The sequence below is a fragment of the Lissotriton vulgaris genome, chromosome 5, assembly GCF_964263255.1.
Source record: "Lissotriton vulgaris chromosome 5, aLisVul1.2, whole genome shotgun sequence".
Taxonomy (NCBI): domain Eukaryota; kingdom Metazoa; phylum Chordata; class Amphibia; order Caudata; family Salamandridae; genus Lissotriton; species Lissotriton vulgaris.
The window spans coordinates 1,778,429,153-1,778,451,396 of record NC_141693.1 but is presented as its reverse complement, the minus strand read 5'-3'; the positions used below and the strand labels follow the sequence as shown (position 1 = coordinate 1,778,451,396).

At 46.1% G+C, this 22,244-nt stretch overlaps 1 protein-coding gene across 1 annotated transcript in view; it reads right to left on the bottom strand.

Annotated features, from left to right (window-relative positions):
- The window catches only part of EZH1 (enhancer of zeste 1 polycomb repressive complex 2 subunit), a 298,197-nt gene that overhangs the window by 40,143 nt on the left and 235,810 nt on the right, over positions 1-22,244 (bottom strand). The window contains exons 14-17 of the mRNA XM_086924094.1: positions 19,183-19,274; positions 15,480-15,520; positions 14,791-14,916; positions 2,665-2,843 (exon numbers count right to left, since the gene is read on the bottom strand). Of these exons, the coding sequence (XP_086780220.1) occupies positions 2,665-2,843; positions 14,791-14,916; positions 15,480-15,520; positions 19,183-19,274 (438 nt within the window). The remainder of the gene's footprint in view (positions 1-2,664; positions 2,844-14,790; positions 14,917-15,479; positions 15,521-19,182; positions 19,275-22,244) is intronic.

Sequence of the window (22,244 nt, the reverse complement as noted above, 5' to 3'; positions counted from 1 at the left end):
ACAAATTCTCCAAAAGAGATTGTTCTATTATGACACTTTAGGCCATGCCAGCCACTGTAGGACATCATACATTTATCAATTGAGCTACCAGAGATTTCACAGCTAACACAATGGTCTTAACACTCAACAATGTAAACCATGAACTAGCAAACTTCTCCGCCTCTATTTCTACTTGTGTAATTTATTTCATCAAATGCCTGTGCACTTTACTTTACGAGGGTCACACAACACAGAAGATCAAACAAGGAAATGATCAGCCATAAAGGTGAATTAGGTGCAAGATCACCAATGCCCCTCTAGTTGGCCATTATAGGTTAACAAAACGAGGATGACCTTAACCGGCAGGCATTGAGACTATAACAAAACCAAAAAGAGGAGGCATCACTGAGGAAATCTGCTCCAGACAGTAGTGTAAATGGATAGATCACTGCATTCAATTGTAGAAGGACAAAATAGCATTAGCATAGACGAATGGTATTTCATCATGTGAAGTTGTTAACTTTTTGAATGGAGTATTGAATAGCGCACAATGGGATGGTTTTTCTGCACCTACAATCATATGATGAAGTTTATTTTGGAGTACATTTTCACGTTTTGATATTTGTATATCATCTTCAATTAGATTATAAACACTGCAAATGATTGAGTCTACCCTGTGGTCTTTCATTGTTTTAGCCTCCTCCTAGTGTTTTTCTCTCTCTCCATTTTGGCTATCTTTCCTCTGTACAAACTATTCTGATTTAAAAAAAAAATTCTTCCTTCTTAAGAAAAATGTTCACATTTTAGTTCAAAATATCCCTTGTTCAAGATTTAAAAGAAACGTTGTACAATTGTCCACTCCACATGTAAGTACATCCTTTGGCTGGCCAAGTTCTTGCTCTGTACCATAATAATCTGCAACTGGTGCCACCGCACACTTTGTGAGTGGCAAGTTTTGGTTCCCTTAGCTTTTGTAATATTAACACTTCACTTCTGGTGAGCATTTCACCCCTTAGTCTTATGTTCTCGCCACTAGACGTTGCTGCTGTGGATTTTCATACAAGAATGCTTTTCTTGCCTCACATTTTCCACTTTAAACAAATGTAATGTTCAAGGCTACTCGTGGTGTGCTCGCATTTTGAGCACATTAAGTATTCAAAATTGGTACCTATTGTGTATTAAAGTTTTGTATTATTCAAAAAGAACTACTAACACAGTTTGTAACTAAGTGACAATGGAGCTAATCCATTGCCATCTAATTGAAAGTTTGGAGATGAGTGAGGCCTTTCAGACCATTGGTTTTACATATTTCATATATAGGTTCAATAAATATGATACTTTATATATATCTCATAGGATCAATTTGACATATTGGGACAGCCTATTCAATTATCCTTGTGTGAATACAAGACTTTAATTTGCTTACTAAACTGGGGACAAGACAGCGATCTGTCCCACGCTCAATGTTGAATTAGCGTGCATGTCTCACAATTTCTACAAAAGTCTTTGTAAAGAATTTGTAAGAAGGTTGTTACCCTATCTAAAAGACCGACATCTAGCCAAGGATTCCGCACCTGTTCTCATTCACAGTCCTTCTTTTGAGTATTATTTATGTTTCTCCAGCCAAGCTCATGACTCCATGCTCTAAGCTATTTCCTGAAGTTTCATCATATCCATGTGGCAAACATCCAATGCCACCTGGATAGGACAACGAAACATTCCCAATCCTATGTTTGAGTTTATCATGAGCGGTTATCAGTCTGACCTTTGAGGTTTTGCTCCAGGTGGGTAAAGTGCATTCTGTATTTGCTTCCTTTTTCCTGATTCACCTCCAGTTGTTTTCCAGGTCTGTTTCTTCAGATAATATTGCTAACCGTGAACAGAAACCCAAACATTTAAATTTACCAGAGGTCTTAGTATCACAAGGTACAGTAGGTTCTATTCATTTTACAACAATGAAAAAATTGACTCACAGGTGTAGATCACAATGTGCTGTCCAAATGAAAAGGGATCTGGATAGTAGTATTGTTGATGACACTGAGTCATCCAGCAGGGTTACACACTTTCCACATTGCACTGAGGGACTGCCTAATGGGAAACCTGTGATAACGCATGTCAAGGACTAAGTGTTGCGTAGGTCCTGCTCAAATAAAGCTTGAATTTGGGTATCAACCTTCCTCACACCGAACCTTCTTGCCTGCACATGACAGATAACTCTAGATGAGAGCTTTAACATGACAAGAAAAAGATGTGACAACACCAACAGCATCACAAACTGCATCTTTTTAAGACATTATAAGAAAATGACAAGGGTCTGAGAGAATACAGTGGTTTATTGTCAGGTGATTAAAAAATGCTATTCATAGGAATATCAATTATTCCTTGAGAGCACATTTCTCTATATTATATAAACAGCCTTTGCAAAATATCACATCCGCCAGGGTAGGAACTGATATATAAATTATCATACCATCTCCCTTGTGAGCATTTCACTATGTGATACAAATCATTTACCAGAAAATCACATCTAATTTGTAAGCACATCTCTATCAGACAATTTCTCTATCGCACAACTATTGCCCTTTTGGTGAGACAATGACACAAAGGACTGGGACAGATAACACGTGTAGTTCCATGCTGGTTATAAAACATAAAAAACAAAAAAAGAAAGAAAGGCTTAGGTACCTTTTTCAGGCCACGCTGGATGCTGCAGTTCTTACAGGAAACAATCTTAGACTCCCAGTGCTCAGATGCCCCACACGTGAGGCACAGATCAGGGTCGCACTCCCGCACAGCCAGGTAACAGGGACACTGCTTTGTATTGCATTGGGTTTTACAGCGACAGCCTGGGAACCGATTCTGGCCTGGAGAAAATGGTGATGCACAATGTCAATCAAAATGTAGGTGAATTTCAGGGTTATTAACATAGTGGCCTTCATGTAATGCTCACAGGAAATTGCTTGACTACTGTAAGAAGACATGTGAGCAAAAGTTACAGCTGTGTATGCAGGAAAGCCTTATGACTGTGGATGGAGTTCAAAGGCCATGTTTTCTAGTGCTGGGGTTGACCAAGCAGGAAATAGAACCCAGACATTTTCTATCACGTGAAGAAAGCATTTACCCGAGTATTCTGAACTGCCTAAAGAGCTGAATATGACCCACATTAAACAGCTGAATCTTTCAGCAGATCCAAACACTGACCGGTGGCAAATATACACTCTACAAGAATTTCCCCAATGGGTGTCTGCAAATGATCTGAGGCCAGATACCTGGTACACTTTATGCTGTGAACCTGTATTAGCAGATTATGCAACATTGGCAACTTCTGAGCAGCCATGTCACTTTGCCCAATGACTAAAAGTGAATGATTAACAATATCAAAACAGTTATCCTAGAGGTTCAATAAAATTATAGATGGGTCACTAAACAGCATGAGTATTTTTCACCAAGGAGCTCTCAGTAGCATCACAGACAACGAAAGTGAAGCTGGGGTTCTTTATAATGTCACTCTGAACCGTCCAAGGTGAAAACTTTTACTTGTATTCACAGTTACCCATGTGACTACATTTCCTACATTCAGCAACACTCTTTCACAATAGATATTCTATCTAACCGCAGAATAAATCTGCAACCTCCAAATGCAGTGCTCATGCACAGTGGTAGCTGCCACCTGCAGCTACACTGACTTAGTTCCAATTTGCAAGTGACGAACCGAGCTGCACATAAGCACCACCAACGCACGCTGAGGGCATTTTCTTTCAGAATCTTGTCCACGTCCTCAGATGCATAGCCCATCAGCTTATTGGAAGGGCCAGTGAGCAGATTCCTCAATTGGTACCTTTTTAGATGGAAAAGGAGACTATGCTACAGAACGGGTAGGTGGGAGGGTGGAGATGAATCTGTAGTTACATACAGTACCCACCAGAGAGTGTTACCAAAGTGAGGTCACTTGTTCTACTGATTACTTCTAATCGTAGATTCCTTACCTTGTGAATAGGTACTAAAGCAGCACCTCCCAAGGTGGTGGGCTGTGGATATGCTTAGGTAAATAAATCCGGCAGGAATAAACTGACAAAATGCCCTTCCTGATCGACCCGACTGTTGAGGCAATCGTTCTTTGTGAATGTGTGCACTGATGCCCATGTAGCAGCCTGACAAATTCACAGCAGGAACTCTGGACTGGGACGTGGCACCAAGTAATTATCAGTGGCGGAGATTAGTTTAAGAATTTCAACCATTACTTTTACAAAATACTTTAGTGTGTCACCCTCAGGCCTTCTGCAGATTGCTTCTTAGTCAAAACCTAGCAGTTCTTAAAACAGAAGTCTACCAATCATGATATGGTCTGTGTATGCACCGCCTTGCCTTTCTGTGGTCCAGAGAACAGCCACAAAGACCTGATTGTCCACTCAATGTTCTGTGGTATGATATGCGTGAAAGTGTAGCATCCTTTTCTGGTTTTACCTATGGAGTCCCTCCTCCTTTTACCAGGGATGAGGTGAAGCAGAGAAGGTCAGAAGAGTTATAACTTGTCCGACATGAAAATGCTCATTACTTTCGGCAGGAACGCAGTTTGAGTTCTTAACACTAGTGTGTCCAGAAAAAAGGTGTTATAGGGTAACTGGATCGAGGGAGCCTAAAGCTCCCTCATGCAACACTCTGTCGTCATCGCTAGCAGAAGGACTGTTTTCAAGATCAGGAGGCTATGATAGATAACTGTGCATGTTCCCGAAAGGGGTACACATTAGGAAAGGGAGAACTAAATGTAAGTCCCACTGTACCAATGAGACGGCTTTGCTGGAAACATATGATGCAAAGTTTTAAGAAATCGCATCATAATGGGTGATTTGAATAATGACAGCTGGTCTGACAAACGTAAACAGGCAGATAGGGCCAATAAGTAATCTTTAACAAGACACCCACCAGTTTGGCTTGCAGTGGGTTAGTCTGGTGGGTGCAGCACTAAGCTACAAACTTATCCCAGCACCCGGTGTACATGGATCCTGCCAAGCTGCCACGATCACATCAATGACTTCAGAAGGGAGATCAACGGACATCAACTGCATCCGCTCAATCTACACACACGAAGGTGCAGGTTATGCGGCGCTTGTACAAGACCCGGCTGCTGCGACCTAGCATGGTCTTTCAGAGATGCGTTCCACCCAGAGCGGAGCAGAGGATTCCTGTATGATGTGCGGCCTAGCTGTAGACCATCATACAGGAATCCTATGCTCCAATCTAGGTGGAACGCATCTCTGAAAGAATGTTCTTCCAAACTCGAATGCACAAAAGTGGTTACACTCCATGTTCCTTGCAGTGGTGAAGAGGTCAAGCCAGGGCTCTCCCCAATTCTGGAGCATGCCCTACGCCACCTCCAGCTGTCATTGGTGATCAGAATCCCTTTATCACTCAAGTATTTACAAAAGTCAAGATTGTTGATTGTCTTGCTAATTGAATAAAGTTAGATTTGGCTGCATCAAATCAAACTATAAAATACTGGCTGTTTTTTGTAATCTAATGTACGCATAGATTAAGTACAGACAGTACCTTATCTGTCAAAATAATAATTTGAATGTTGGTATAGATTAAGTGTACACAAAAGATTTTGCCTAAAAAGGAGTTCTATATGAACGCTTGTTCTAAGTTTTATTCGTGATCAGGTAGGCATCATTAGCCGGGTTTGGCTACCCAGGCATTTAAAGATTCCACAGGTGGATCATTGCCAGAGAGATGACCTGAAAACCCATCCAGTTCCAGAGGGCCAGAGCTTCCTGGAACAGAACCTCACTCAACTAGTTTCAGTACCACCTGGTCCAGTTGGTCCATGAGAACGTACACCAGCCCCACTTTAATGCCTAGCTGGAAGGTCTTCAATGACAAAAGAATTTCCCACAATTTTAGAAGACTATGTGGAGGCGGGTCTCAGTCAGAGACCAGAGTCCTCTGATCTCCACTTCGCCCAGATGACCTCCCCAATCTAGTAGTGTCACATCCGTCACCATCATCAACTGTGGGTGGGGCAGGGAGAAGGGTCTGCTGCTGGTCCAATTGCAGTTGAGTAGCTACCACGGCAGAGCTTTAGCAGCATCCTCCAAAATCTGGATGGAATCTGACAAGTGCTCCTGGTACTTTGTCCTGGTCCATTGAGAGTTCAGGCTCCATTGCAGTCCCCACATGTGCCATCTTTCATAATCAGCGAGCAGGATGCAGGAGGTCAGTAGACCAAGAATCCTCATAGCCATCTTCCCCAAGGACCAGGAGAGAGGGTGAAAAATAAATCTGGATCATATCTTAAATGTACTGGACTTGTTGATCTGGAGGGAAGACCCAGAAGCACACTGTCTCCAGGATAAGCTCCGGTTAAAGGAAAGCTCTGCGTAGGTGTCTGGGGGTTGCCATCATCAGGAGGGGTCTGTAACTGACTGCGGGGAGCTTGCCTTCAACAGTAAGTCAGAGGTAGAGACACAGTGGTAACTCCGACCTCCGAAGATGGGCAGCCACCACTGCCATCACCTTTGAACACCCAAGAGTCACTGATGAGCTCAAAAAGAAGCAAGGCAAACTGCAGGAGGTTGTGGCTCACTTTGCACTGTAGGTACAATCTGTGAGCCTGCAGGAATGGCGATATGAGACTAGGCATCTTGCAGGTCCAACACCACCATTCAGTCTCTTGAATCCAGGGAAGCGAACCAGGGCCTGCATGAGCATTTGAATTTGTCCTTTCACAGGTTGACACTGGGAAGGCGAATAACACAGGATGAAGGCCTCAGTCTTTCTTCTGCACTAAGAAGTAGCAGGAATAACTTCCAATCCCCACGTCCGATACCCGTACTCACATTGAGGCTTCTTTGACCAACAGAGCCTGCACCTCCTTACTCAACAAGGTCAGATGGCCCTTTGGACACAGAAGGTCAAAAATGGAAAAGCAAGGCTTAGTCCCATTGGCTTTCAAGGACCCACCTGTCAGATGTGATACTTTGCCACTCATGGAGGACGTGGCTGACCCAGCCTCCTAAATGGTGGAGGAATGCTACTAATGGTGCACTAAAAAAGACTTGGTTTTGGGGAGGGATGGGGAATTGTGACGTACACTGCCACAGATGGCCTGGTTTTAATGGATCTCATCCCTGCATAGCGCCGAAGCACCACACTTGTCCCAATAGCCCTTGCTAGACAATCTTTTTTTTGTATACTTTTTACTGGTTGTCATAGGATAAAAACACAGTAACATTGACCACTGGGCTCACAGTATGTACTCCAATGATAAGCAGCATTTCCATTAATAGAAAATTCCCAACTCCTCTTTCCTCCATTCTGCTCTTATCTGTCATCATTAGTACTCAAGGTGTTATACAGACATTATATGGGGAATGCATACGATCTGGTCTCCTGATCTATCTCCTAGTTCTCCAATTGCTCCCTTTAACTTGCATTGCAACATTGCTGTGATCATAGCCTGTGTATCCCTGTATACCCGCACTTCAGAGATTTCCATCCGTTCTCAAATCACTCTCGCTTAGCCCTCATAAATCCTCACCATGATCCGTGGGTTGGCCCCATACTTCAAATAACCATGTCTCTCAAAATTGCGTCCGGGGGTTCACGCAAGTCAGTTTACATTGCTGACCAGGCAGCCGACTCGTCCTCCAGTTTTGCATCTTGTCGCACGTTTCATGGGTGCGTCTTCAGCAACCGCCCACTCTGACATGTCCCTAAACCAGTCTGGACATTTTGGGGGTACCGCCCTCCAACCACTTTATAGCAATGCATCGTTTTATCAATAGTAGATCCAGTTAAGATCATTTTATACTGACTGTTTTCTTGTTAGGGGTGGGAATCAGGCCCAGCAATACTGTACGAGGTGTGGGCTGCATGGCTCAGCCAGTGGCTCTATTGAAGTTCCCTACTATGTCCGTCCAAAACGGCATCAGGGATGAGCATCGCCAGACAATACGTATGAAGTCTGCTGTGGGGCACCCGCACCAGGCACAGTGGTCTGTCCGGGTATTATAGATAATATGCTATGTTTTGGGGGAGAGATATGTTTGGTGAGTATAATAATATTGGATCAGTTTAAACCGCACCTTTGAGCTAAGCATCTGCACTCCTTCATACACCTTCTCCCATTCCTGGGGAGACAAGCGTTCCTCCAAGACCTCTTCCTACTTTGCGAGTGCTCTAGGCATTATTTTTAGTAGGTCCTCCCTTAGTGGGCAATATATCAGCGATATCAATCTACGACCTCCTGCCAATGCCAGAGCGATATTGGTGTCTTTGAGGGTGGCGGCTACTCTGGGAAGCAGGGCCATACCTCTCGTGCTGTTGCAGACATCTTTGCGAATTGCAAATACTGCCTTTGTGCCACGTGTGAAGGATTCAATGGCATCCTCTCGCATGATGAACTGTCCTCAAGATACAAATCTCAAAGTATTTCGCAGCCCCTGCCCTTCCATTTCTGAACTTACATTGCATTAGTTATTCTTGCAAATGGCATCAATGACCATACTGGCATGCCCTGTGCATAAGGGGCTTGCCTTTGTGACTGCTTTTTCACATACTCAACACACCTGGTGAATAAGGATGGGAGTGTCTGCAGGCACAAGAACAACATTCACAGGCAGGGCAGGGAGTGTCTCTTTACTATGAGAAGTGCTCAGAAGTCTCTTTGCCCAGTTGTCTGCTGAAGCCAATTAGTGGACAGCGTGCTTTAAGTGGGCTGACAAGGAGTAGAGTTCTATGTTAGGGATCTTAAGTCCTCCCCGCCCTCAGGGTTGTTCGAACATAGATAGTCCTATTCGTTTCCTCTTATTGGCCCACAAAATTTCCATAATCAGACTATCTAGTTCGGCAAAATAGCACAGAGGTATCTCATACAGGGTGCCCAAAAGTGCATACAAACACCTGGAGAACACAACCATCTTTAATACTACAGTTCTGCCCATCAAAGATAAGGGGAGATCCCTCCAGAAGCAAACTGAGGCCCATAAATCCTCTATTACTCTGCCTATATTAATGTCCAGGAAATCCTTCTCTTTATGGGCAATCTGGACTCCCAGGTACCGCACTCCCGCAGTCCCCCAAGGTCGTACCACCCGCGGGAGAATTTCAAGCAGGAGTACAACCAGCACTCCCATCGGGAACAGCTAAGACTTCTGAAAATTTAACACAGAGCCCAGATACCACTCCGAAGGTCCGCAGGGCATTCAGGAGTATGGAAACTGTGCACTCTGGGCTTCACAGATAGACCAGGGCATTGTCTGTGTATAATGATACTACATGGGTGGTGTCACCCACCGTGATCCCCCAAGGATGCATTAGTTCTGCCAGTGGTTATATAGCCAATGCAAACAGTAGGGGTGACAGAGGGCACGCTTGTAGGGTGCCCCTATGCAATTGAAATCTGCTCAACATGACACCACCTGTTAGCATCTTGGCTCCGGGTCTGCATATAGTAGCTTGAGCCAGGTTATTTTTCTGGGGCCTTGTCCTACTTTCTCCAGAGTATGCCAAAGTTATTCCCAATCCACAGAATCAAACGCTTGCTTGATATCTAGAAAATACCAAGGCATAGGCATCTTCATTCAGATTCGTGCATGGTAAATATGTTACAGTTGCTTGAGGTTGTACATAGTACTCCTCTGTGTTACAAATCCACAATGGCCAGCATGTATTAAGGCCGGTAGATGAGGTAGTAAACGTGCCACTAGTATACCGCTAAGGATTTTTACATCAACGTTTAAAAGGGAGAGCAGTCGTTATAACGAGGCTTCAACTAGATTCTTGCCCCATTTCTGCACCATCACCATTAGGGCCTCACGCTGGGTTTGGACAATCACCCCTCTGGAGGGCCTCATGATAACCCTCAAGTAGTTCTCCACCAGCATGCCTGTGTATCTTTGATAAAACTCCACAGGGAGAACATCACTTCTCTGTGTTTTCACAGTTCTCCAACTGCGGCGAGGACCTCGTCACGAGTAATGGGCTCATCTATTGAGACCAGGTCCTCTTCAGTTAGATGCAGGAGCTCTATCTCAGCTAGAAAGGTAGCCTCGCAATCACTCAGTGCATTCCCATGGGCTGCATATGTTTTACTTTGATGGATCCATGGCAACGCACTCTACGCCGGAATCCCAGCCAAACACCTACGATGACTACAGCGCATCCAAAATGCCTCCACCCGACTAATCATCAACGTCCCCCGCCGCAGCCACATCACCCCCCACCTCAGAAACCTACACTGGCTCCCCGTCGACAAGAGGATCACCTTCAAGCTGCTCACCCACGCACACAAAGCCCTCCACAACGCCGGACAAGCCTACCTGAACAGCAGACTCAGCTTCCACACCCCTCGCCACCAGCTCCGCTCTGCCAGCCTTGCCCTCGCTGCCTTCCCCCGCATCCAACGAACAACCTCAGGCGGCAGATCCTTCTCCTACCTCGCCGCCAAGGCCTGGAACACCCTTCCTACCCACCTACGGCAGACCGAAGACCTACTCGCCTTCAGAAGACTCCTCAAGACCTGGCTCTTCGAACAGTAGCGAAGCTTCCACCCCCTCGCCCCCCAACGCCTTGAGACCCTCACGGGTAAATAGCACGCTCTACAAATAGATTGATTGATTGATTGATTGATCCAGAATAAGCCATTGATGGCCAGTTGAGTATTGACTAGTTCTCCCACGTCAACTCTAAGTGCCAACACCGGGCATGTAACTCTTTCTGTTTAACCAGGCAAGCCAGCATCGCTCCCTTTTTATCCCCTTCAGGGTGCAGTATCTGACTGTGTGCCGTGTATATATGCTTCTCACGTCATTGCCAGTTGTACAGCAGCTCTTTACAGCACTGTTGCCATTCCCAGAGTTTGTCTGGCTGGGTAGGAAGCATTTCCAAGTCAACCAGACGTTTCTCTGGGAAGCCCAGATCTTGCTCTAGCTTTCTTGTGACGCCATACAAGTTCTTAAGAAAAAATGACTCTAAGGGCCACCTTCATCGCATTCCAGTCAAGGGCCCTACTCCCTGCGTTTCCGAAATTTTCAGTAAAATAGTGCAAGAGTGCCTCTCTCACATCAGCCTCGAATGGGGGATTTGTTTGTGCCTCTGCCTTGAGTCACCAAAGCGGGACCGCTGGGCGACTTTGTCCCCTCCCTAAAAATATCAGGAGTAGGGAATGGTCTGACAGGTAGTGGGTGAAATAGGAAATCTACCTAATGCCCTGTGCCAGTTTGTTCAATCAAAGCAATAGTCTAGGCGGCTGTATGTTCCGGGCGCTGGCGTATAGCAGGAGTACACCTTTGCTACTGGGTGTCTCTCCCTTCAGAGATAAATCTAGCTTAGGCCCTGGAGCACGTCTTTAAGCAAACTCATTATGTTCGGCTTAGTGTAACTTTTTGGTGGCTCACAGTCTAGTATCCTACTAATGAAGCAGTTACAGTCAAAACAATGTGTGCAGCTAGGTAGGCCGTAGCGGCCGCTGTCACTGCCATATAGAGGTCTGGACAATCCTTATCGTCATCCGTGCCCTGCGGCCCCTACCCCTTACGGCTTTCAGTCCGAACGGCTTTTAAGTCCAACCTTCACCTCTCTGTTGTCCCCTGGGGACTACCAGCTGGCCGACCCACAGATGCCCACTCTTCAGTATCGGCCAAGGGTCGCACTGGTGTCGCCTTCTACCAAGGCCTGCTTCACTCCACTTTTCGCGCGGCCTGGCTGCAGTTCTTAAGAGCAACGGTGACTGCTACTTTAGGCCCACAGGCTTTTATCCAGGCAGCGCACCAGCTCCGTTATTCTGGGCCTCGACCCAGGGCGCATGGCCGTCCCGCCACCCTGCCTCACCCCTTCTTTTAGATGTTCGATCCTGGTCAGTCTCTTGTATGCTCGTTGTGTTAGAGGGCCCAAGCCACCTCTGTCAGGAATAAGGCCCGACCTCTGACCTCCAAGCTCCCCGGATTACAGCCTTGTCCCAGCATGGCTCCCACCCCATAATAGCCAACAAGTGCACACCAGTCAGACGCACAGCTCTGTCAGAGTCCATATTTTTGGCCTAGGGTAGCCCGGTCCCGATAGGCCAGCCCCATAGCCCTCAGGAGCACAACGCAGCATTCGCCCCACGAGATCTGGCCGGTGCTCCCCAGATGAGCCATCAGTTACCCTCCAGGATCTGTCTACCATCAGCAGGGGAGCCACACCACTCCCCTTAACAGATCAGGCAATTGGGGGATAAAGACGGTGCCAGATTGTGTACGGTGGAACAGGATTTAGTTTTTGGCCAGCGGGAGCTCCGCAAGGAGAGTCTAGTTGGCCATCTTGCTTGGCCACACCCCTCACCAGGGCCGGACTGGGAACCACAACCGGCCCAGGCAAAGTGCTCGGCCGGCCCCCCTCCCCACTCGGTGGTTGGAGGTGCCGCCGAGATCTTTGCCGGGGCCGGTTTTCGGCCCTTTATGGTACAGGGCCGATTTTGCAGCTATGCTGCAAAAACGGCCCTGTAACAAAAACGGCACCCAGGGGCCCAAAACTGGCCCCCACCCGTGCGGCGCACTGGGGGATTGCCCGGTGTTCGCTATAGCCAGTCCGGCCCAGCCCCTCACTTACTAGACAATCTGTTGCAAATAGGCACAATCACAAGACAATATTAGCCACATCTCAGCAACCCTGAATGGTATGAGCCAAGGATGCCCACAAGTCTTCTGGAAGTACCCGTAAAATCTCCCTAACGATGTCCCAAAATGCATAGATGTTGCGCCCCCAGAGGCAGCTGGAGTTGACTGACCTCAGGGCAAGGCTGGCAGACAAAAAACATTCTCTTACTAAACATTTTCATATGTTTAGAGTCTCTGTCTGGACGAGTAGTTGGAAAGACATTAGGGTTCACTTTACTGTTACTTGTAGAAGCCTGCACCACAAACTCTAAGTGAAGAAGTGAAAGTCTAGGACTTCAGCATCTCTCCCAATTACTGTGGCAAAGTATGTACTTTCCTCAGTTGCTGGTCTCCAGAAGGGGAAACCAACCTAGTATTGGTTGGGGTATCCAGTCCAATGGACTCTCATAGGGCTACAGTTATCCTCATCAAAGGGTGTTAAAAAATATTCCTTTTACCCCAACATTAGTCTCCTATAGATGATTCAGGTTATAGCCAAAAGTTTGGTGCAATGTCCGAGAGCAACTGCACGGTAATGGTATAGAGTATGAGTCAGAGGGATTGAGTATTGGCTGCATCATGCCTGGATAGGAGTACGGCCTCAGTCGAGATGAAATCAGCTCAAAGTTGGACAGCATGATAAGTTGTGGATCCTCCTTGGTGCTTGTGGCGTTGGTGCCAGCCTTGACATTCAAGGGAACGCCGCAGATTTTGCCCTTGGATCAGAGGATGAATTCGCCAACAGTAACCAGACTGGAAACCTCTGCAGATCCATGGGGCCTGAAGGAACACAAGAGGGAGCCTGAAGCATTCCGAAGATGCACAGCATAGCCTCTTTAAAAGGCTGATCTGCTGCAATGTCATTGATGGAAACGCAAACTCAGGGTGCATCTGGAACATGGTTGGAATTGGTTTCTCAATAGAACAGGAGTTAGCCCTGAAGGCACAGTGGCGCCCTCACGTCTCCTCTGGAGATAAAGAAAGGTGGGAAGTGGCACAGGCGTGCTTGGACTTCTTCTGCTTTTTCAATGTACCCAAAGTTCACAACTGTAATAAATACCTACCCTGGGAATAACTTTGGGAGCTGGTCCACACTTTCCTCAACGTAGAAGAAGAGCGGGATGTGTGTGGAGTCTTGCGGTGTTTTGTAAAGTTGACTTCACATTCCCATATGGGTTTCGGATTCATCTGGACACAGTTGTAGCAGGCCTTGGAGTTGTGTGCTGAACCCAAACACGAGAGGCACATCCCATGGGGCTCTGTTGCTACAGTCCCTACAAGGTTTAAAAGCTGGAGGTAATATGTTCTTTTACACACTAGAATAATTTAGGAAACAAAATAACGTTGAGAAAAATCTCTACAAGGAATGAAGAAAAGGAGCAGAACTCTGTTTCTTTCTGCTCCTTTCAAGGGATCCAAACAGAGCGGTGGGTGGTGCTTCTATGTTTGTCTCTTCTGGAGTGGAAGAAAGTCAATGCACAGTGCCACCTACCCACATGCAAGAGTGCTGCTTTATGAGTTTCCTGAACCAGTCTGACTCCTGGGGTATTCACAAGGTAAGGAACCTGCAGTTAGAAGTATCCATCAAAAAATATTATATGCTATAACGAGAGATCCACACCAAATCCAAAAGCAATACATTAGTACAATGGCTGAGAACAGAAAGTAGCCTTTGTTATGTCACAGTAATGAAAGGCAAGTTTTATTTCTCACTGTTGTGGCATAACTGTAATGAATAAAAGCATTTTCACAAGTCTGTTCATTATAGTAGATAGTGATGAGACCCCCTACATAACAGCATACACTCTGCATTACTTCATACTCATAAAGCACTGCACATGTGTTGAATCCCCCAACACTATTTCCCAGGTGGACTTATGTGACTGCTACACCTTTTGAGTTATGGTTCTGGGTCACACAATCAACTGTACATAAGTGTGCAATGTTCAGTAAATACTCAGTACTCTGCTTGCTAGTCAGAGTTCATGTCAACAGCGAATAAGAACATTATGTAGTAGTTTCAATGTGCATAGCTTAGCACAGCACACTGTGGTCTATGCATTCAGATGGGGTTGGATTAAAGAATATTAGATGACCAGACATATCTTGTAGAATGGCATTCTGTCATTGAATAGAACTTTCCAGTTGGATGACCAATTTCTAAAGTTTGACTTACAATCTGGGTTACACTGACAAAACTTCTCACAGAAATTTTGCGTCATGATGCAAGGACAAGTGCTGTCGCATTGGTGATCGGGGTGATAGCACGGCTGGTAGTTGTACACTTGATTGGCAGAATTGTCTAAAATAAAAGGAAAACCATGTTAAACAGATGATATATATCCTTTAAAAGTAAACATAATTTGCTATCTTGCGAACTATTTTTTTGAGAAGCCTCTGAAAACCACAAGTCACCACCTTGGAAATGGGCATGTGCATTTTTGGGAACAGGATTCATTAGTTTCTTGGAATTTGTGTTGGATGAGGCAGGATTCATGTGGTTATGAGGAAGATATCCCTGCGGTTGGTGAGGAAAGATCTTTCTGGCCATAGGAGGGGATGAAGGTGACCCATGCAGTTCAGGGAAGGGATGCACTCAGTGGTAGGGAAAAGGATCAATGCAGATGTGGGAAGAAGGATCCATGCGGACATAAGAAGGATGCACTAGCAGTATCTGTGGGTATTTTTATAGCACAATTGTTACCCAGAAAGTTAAATGTGTTGCTAAACCAGACACCTCACATGAAGGAACCACATTCTATTGATGGAAGGTTCCATTCCACTACCAGTATCGAGAGACCGAGAGAGCCTCCAAAAAGTCTAATATACGATTATGTTGAGTCAAACAGTAAGGAAACTCCTCACCTTTCTTCATCTGAATCTTCCGGCAGTGTGCAGCCCACAATCTGAAATACAAGCAAACATTGAAATGAGCTAATTCTAAAGAAATCTGTAACAGAGTACCATCGATGGGAAGCAAAAAGCCTAATGTAGAAAAATGAATATCAAGAGGACAGCCTTGGAAAAAGACAAGAACCTAATTTATTGAACATGTATTTGACTAAGCAATTCTATCCATGCTCTAGGAGGTAAAAGGCAATCTATGTATATTTTAAAGAGAGACTTTTGTAACACTCTCGAGTTTAGAGTGTTGGACTAGCAATCAGAAATGCTTCTTGCTTTCAAGGAGACTACATTAATTATTTGCTTTCTATATATTCCTATATACGTATTTGGTATCACTGTGCTGAGAATGTCCCAGGTAAAGAAGAGAATAAATAATAAATGATAGAGGTAAGTTTGACTCTTGCAATCTTGGTATCTATTCAACCGCTCTCACAGGCGACAATCCTATTCCACCTTAAGAGACCACAAACTGCACCATGTCCAAGAAAACAAAGTTTGCTACAAAGAGTGGGGACCACAACTTCTACAGATATTCTGTTATGTGCACAGCTGTGACAATGATGTCATCTGCTATGCATCTCCATCCTCTAAAAAAAGGTATATAATAACAAGCATTTGCAATGCAATGGTCTCGGCATCATTAAAGGTAGAGCAATTGGCATTGCTCATGACATTTCTTTTTTTTCTTTAAATCATAAATAAATGGCATTGTCATTTACATTGCCAATACACACCACTCTGCACCTGCACTCACTGCTCTGCACACTCACTACTCTGCACACTCACTACTCTGCACACTCACTACTCTGCACACTCACTACTCTGCACACTCACTACTCTGCACACTCACTACTCTGCACACTCACTACTCTGCACTCACTACTCTGCACTCACTACTCTGCACTCACTACTCTGCACACTCACTACTCTGCACACTCACTACTCTGCACTCACTACTCTGCACTCACTACTCTGCACTCACTACTCTGCACTCACTACTCTGCACTCACTACTCTGCACTCACTACTCTGCACTCACTACTCTGCACTCTGCACTCACTACTCTGCACTCACTACTCTGCACTCACTACTTTGCACTCTGCACTCACTACTCTGAACTCTGCACTCACTACTCTGCACTCTGCACTCACTACTCTGCACTCTGCACTCACTACTCTGCACTCACTACTCTGCACTCACTACTCTGCACTCACTACTCTGCACTCACTACTCTGCACTCACTACTCTGCACTCACTACTCTGCACTCACTACTCTGCACTCACTACTCTGCACTCTGCACTCACTACTCTGCACTCACTACTCACACTCTGCACTCACTACTCACACTCTGCACTCACTACTCACACTCTGCACTCACTACTCACACTCTGCACTCACTACTCTGCACTCACTACTCTGCACTCTGCACTCACACTTACACTCTGCACTCACTACTCTGAACTCACTACTCTGCACTCACTACTCTGCACTCACTACTCTGCACTCACTACTCTGCACTCACTACTCTGCACTCACTACTCTGCACTCACTACTCTGCACTCACTACTCTGCACTCACTACTCTGCACTCACTACTCTGCACTCACTACTCTGCACTCTGCACTCACTACTCTGCACTCTGCACTCACTACTCTGCACTCTGCACTCACTACTCTGCACTCACTACTCATGACATTTCTTTTTTTTCTTTAAATCATAAATAAATGGCATTGTCATTTACATTGCCAATACACACCGCTCTGCACCTGCACTCACTGCTCTGCACACTCACTACTCTGCACACTCACTACTCTGCACTCACTACTCTGCACTCACTACTCTGCACTCACTACTCTGCACTCACTACTCTGCACTCACTAGTCTGCACTCTGCACTCACTACTCTGCACTCTGCACTCACTACTCTGCACTCTGCACTCACTACTCTGCACTCACTACTCTGCACTCACTACTCTGCACTCACTACTCTGCACTCACTACTCTGCACTCTGCACTCACTACTCTGCACTCTGCACTCACTACTCTGCACTCACTACTCTGCACTCACTACTCTGCACTCACTACTCTGCATTACCACTCTGACAGGGGGCAGCCACCAGCACATTCTGCCCTCGCAGTTCTGCAGATGAGGATTGCACAAGACATGTTGTTCTGGTGGACTGTGGGGCTTCTGAGGACGCGTGCCTGCATCCCATGGGAGCATCATGTGTGCTGGCGGACATTTTATCTTCTTGTCCTTTTTCAAGGGAGAAGGAGACGACTAGCTTAGTGTGCTGCTGTGCACCGGTGTTGGTTTGCAGTGGGCGGCTGTGTGCTCATATGTGGCTTTGGGGTGGGCTCCTGTGCCCAGGTGTGCTTTAAAAAGGGAAGGGGAATAATATTAAATCAGAATTCTGCCTCTTGCTGACCTAGATCAACTTCCAAGCATTACTCTTTACAGCAAGGTGGAACTTAGTGAAGGGCAATCTCTAATAACAGCTGCAATTGGTCGCAGTTGGTATGTTTCATAATGTCTTTGGCACAAGCATGTGGATTGCCGCCCGAAGGGGTATTTGAGGCTTAGCCCTATAGCAGCCAAAAAGGGAAATAGGAGGTTTGCTAACTGCTCTGCAGCAGCCGCACTTGACACATTGTACAGGTAGTGACACGATTTACTTTATTACCCACTATTATTTACTTATTGAATACGCCGCTACTAAAAGTAGAATTGTAATTTCCTACCTCACAATACATACAGCCATGATAAAGGCTTGAGTGAAATGTGCCTGCTCTGCATATGCTGATGACGATCAAGAGATTCAATTATTAATGACAACAATACTGTCTTATAAAAAACCTAACGTGGGGCGGGACTGAGAAAACGAAACCTATCGTGGGGCGGGACTTCCGTTTTGTGAAGCCCGCGCCCACGGAGTGCCTGGAGGAGCACCGAGGGAGAGCCCCGCGGTCGGAGGGCCTTTGACCGGTGAGCGGAGCGGGGGGGCGGGGGGGGGGGGGGGGGGAGAGAGAATGCCTGTATGTCTGCGTGTCCGGAGGGCCTTTGACCGGTGAGCGGAGCGGGGGGGGGGGGGGGGAGAGAATGCCTGTATGTCTGCGTGTGTGTGTGCGCGACGGCGGAGGGGTGGGGGGCGGGGTGCGACGGCGGAGGGAAGGGGTGCGACAACGGAGGGGTGGGGGGGGATGCTCGGTGCACGTGTGTGTGTGTGTGTATGCATGCGACGCTGGGTTCGCTGTATGTGTGGGTGCGTGCGTGCATGAGCGCTCGTGTGTGTCTGTCGCTGTTTCTGCGCATGCGCGTGTGGTGTAGCTGCTTCCCAGGAGACAGCAGCTGAGCGCGTTCGCGAGCGCGTGGCCAGCGGAAATCGCCTCCAGAGAGGCAAAGCGCGCGACAGACCCTGTCTCCTGGGAAGCATCGTCCCTGACATAAGATCTCGGCGGAGACGCGCTTACGCGCGTCTTTTAGCCGAGACCTAAAAAAAGGACTTACAGTTGGTGCAAAGACACAAGTATTCCAATTACCACAGGGAGATTTCCAAGGAAAGGGCAGTGGGAACAGTTTTATCATTACTTCAGACCCGTAAAACAATTAGCTGCAACATTCACCACTTTCCCCAAATAAAGTATGCACCATAAAGCACTTGCCTGTGTTTTCGCTTCTTCTTTTGTGCAGTGGTCATTAATTCTTTAGTCGGCATTTTCAATATCAGTGAATCTTTCACAGCAAACTGAAAGACCTGAGAATGTAGAACAGGTCTTCTTCACTCACTGCAAACCTTGGTAAACAGTTACAGCCGATTTCGGTAGGACTGGCAGGACTTCAAATTTCCTCAGTGGCAGCTACATATACTTTTAACACTAGAGTGGGGGGGAATTTCTATGCCACTGTCCAATGTCATCTTAGTTAAAGGTGTGTGGACACTGTGATGGGAAGAACCAGGCAGTAGTGATGGCCAACTAAGGTTAGGAATATTCAGTTAAAAAAATATTCTAGCTTTTTTAGGATACAAAAATGCTGAGAACAGGGGTATGGGGATTATGGAAAAGAAAACTTACGTGGAACCTGAGTTCTGTAAACATGTGGAAAGGGTTTCTGCCAAATCTCCTGGAGATGGGTTGTGCGCTCAGTATGACAAGTACGCAATATAAAAAGTGTACAATCCATAATTTATGGGCACTGCATGTAGATGAGCCACCATACAGAGGGCAGAGAAACGGATCAACTTTGGGACAGCCCACTGTATGTGCGGCAGCACATATGTTTTACCACTGGAAAAACACACATGGAATGGTAAACTTTGATAGAGTGACTAGAATGTGATGAAAATAGACCTACTCAATGTTCTCTGTACTAGTGCACAACGTCTGCTCTGAAATTACCCCATTATCCAGGCAGGCAGGTAACAGGAACGGTGGGATACTGCAGGCGTAGCACATCAAAAAGGGCCAATAAGAGGCTGCAACACACAGAATGTTTGTACACGCTATCAGGCATACTCTCCATGGAGGACATATGTCTTGGAAATGTAGCTTTTGGTTGCGGTGTGTGCATGGAATGACTAAGATGTGCGTTTCATAATAGACATTACTATCCTTTACTAGTTTGTACTCACTATAAACTTTATCCACAAGCATAATAGTGGAAACAGCCAGAACAATTTGTATTCCATTCTACATTTCTCACAGATTCAAGCTATGGAATACTCAATCCTAATAATGCAAACTGAGTTGCTTGCATCTTTGTAATCAGGATTAACATGTCCCTGTAAACACCCACAGTGCCTTTAATCATTTGAAGGTACAGCCTTTTACATTTAATCCATTTCTGGATCAAAGTGGACTATACACCTTTGTTAGGAATTTTTATTTTATGTTACACAGCTCAACAAGCTTACCAACTGCTTTGAGAATGTTAAATCCTCTAGAGTCACCTACTGGGTTCAACTACACCAGGGCAAAACAGTTTATTTTGTTTGGCATCCAAGTTCAAATGACGCAACCAAATGGGAGCAAAGCCAGCCATCTTCGTCTTCCTAAAAAGCATGAGGCCTGGAGTAACATGAAAAAAACTTGTATATGTTCCTAAATTAGAATCTTGTCATAAAGGCCACCAGTGTTCTAATTCACAAACAACATATTCACCTCTCACAGTTTCAAGTACTATGCACCCTTTTTCCACTAGGCGCCCTTACAGTGGCGAGTTTCGCTCCTGTTATCTCCCACTAGGAAGAAGCATATTCTTTATACTTAGAACTGACTTTGTGGAAAGGGGCGACCACTCGGTCCCCCCGAACGTATGGTATGGTTGGGTGTCCCGATCCTCCCGGGAAACCATTTTGGGCGGGGGGCGTGTCTCGGCTGGTATGCCCGAAGCGGCGTAGCCGGGGCGCGCCTTTTCCCGCCCAGGAGGGGTTGTCCTAGACACCTACACCGATGACCGCACCCAGTAGGCGTACCGGAGGAGGGTACACGCCCTCCCGCAGAAGAATAAATAGAGCGGGAATCCGAAGAAGCGTCCTCTTGTTCCGGTGCTCTGAAGGCTGCACCCACTCGTTGCTCGTGAGCCCTCGACGGAACAAGCAGCAATTTTGACCCACCCACCAGCCCCTTATGGCAATGTTTGTTTTGTAATAAAGTTTTGCTGAGTTAGGCCCTTTTTCCCTTTGTAGAAAAGTAAAAATGTTTAGGTTAAGGATGTGACTGCGTCTGTAGGATACTGTTTTTTCTTTCTAGGAGTAAACAGTCTTGATACAATTAGGCATGCTGAATTTTTTCCTTCCTTAGTAGGTGAACAACTGTTGTATTTATTTTTGGTCGGGCGGTAAGGTCATGATCGGTGAGCAGTAATTTCAAGGTCTCTAGAGGGGGGGCGCCACCCAGAATCGATGGGAGCGCCCGGGGGGGAGGCGGCCATTGGCCCCTCCCACGGGGAGGCGGCACCCACTAAGGATGGGTCGCCTAAGGGGAAACGGCCATAGGCCCCTCCCAGGGGAGGAGGCGGCTATATGCCCCTCCTACTAATTTCCCGGGGGCCGGATATCCGCGACGGCGGATAGAGAGTGTGGGGATGGGGGGAGGGGGTGGAGTCCACGCTGTCCTTCCTACAAATACCTCACACGGGAACTCGGACGACCTTTAAGATGGCGTCGAGTGGAAAGGGGGCCCCCACCACGACAAGGGAAATTACAGTTGCCGATGAGGGTAGAGTCCTCTGCGCATGCGCCACTCACACCGTGAGGGCGAGAGTTTTGGTAGTAGGGATCTGACACCGGTTAAGACCTTGCCGTTGGCCCTTAATGCTAGGATGTACAATTTTAATTTAGAATGTATGCATTTGCAGGATGTTAGACTCGGCTAGGAAACCTTTGTATTAGAGATCTGTTAAGGTTAGCCAAAGAACATGTCTTCATCGAAATGTAATAAATGAAAAATTGTACATGATTATGAAACTTTTATTTAATGTTTTACATTTTGTTTCATATTTTAATAAATACGGCCGGGACGGTGACTCCCTCCCGCCTTCCAAAAGTTCAAGCCTGCGTCCGACTTCCCATCCTTGGGGATTGTGTTGGGAGGGGGTGACGGGCATCCCGGCCATATCTAAAATTTCCACATTGTTCAAAATGATTTTAGCCTTAGTTTAGGACTTTAGGAGTAGAAAAGATCAGATCTCAAAGGGTAGAGGTGATCTGCACAAGTTCAAGGTA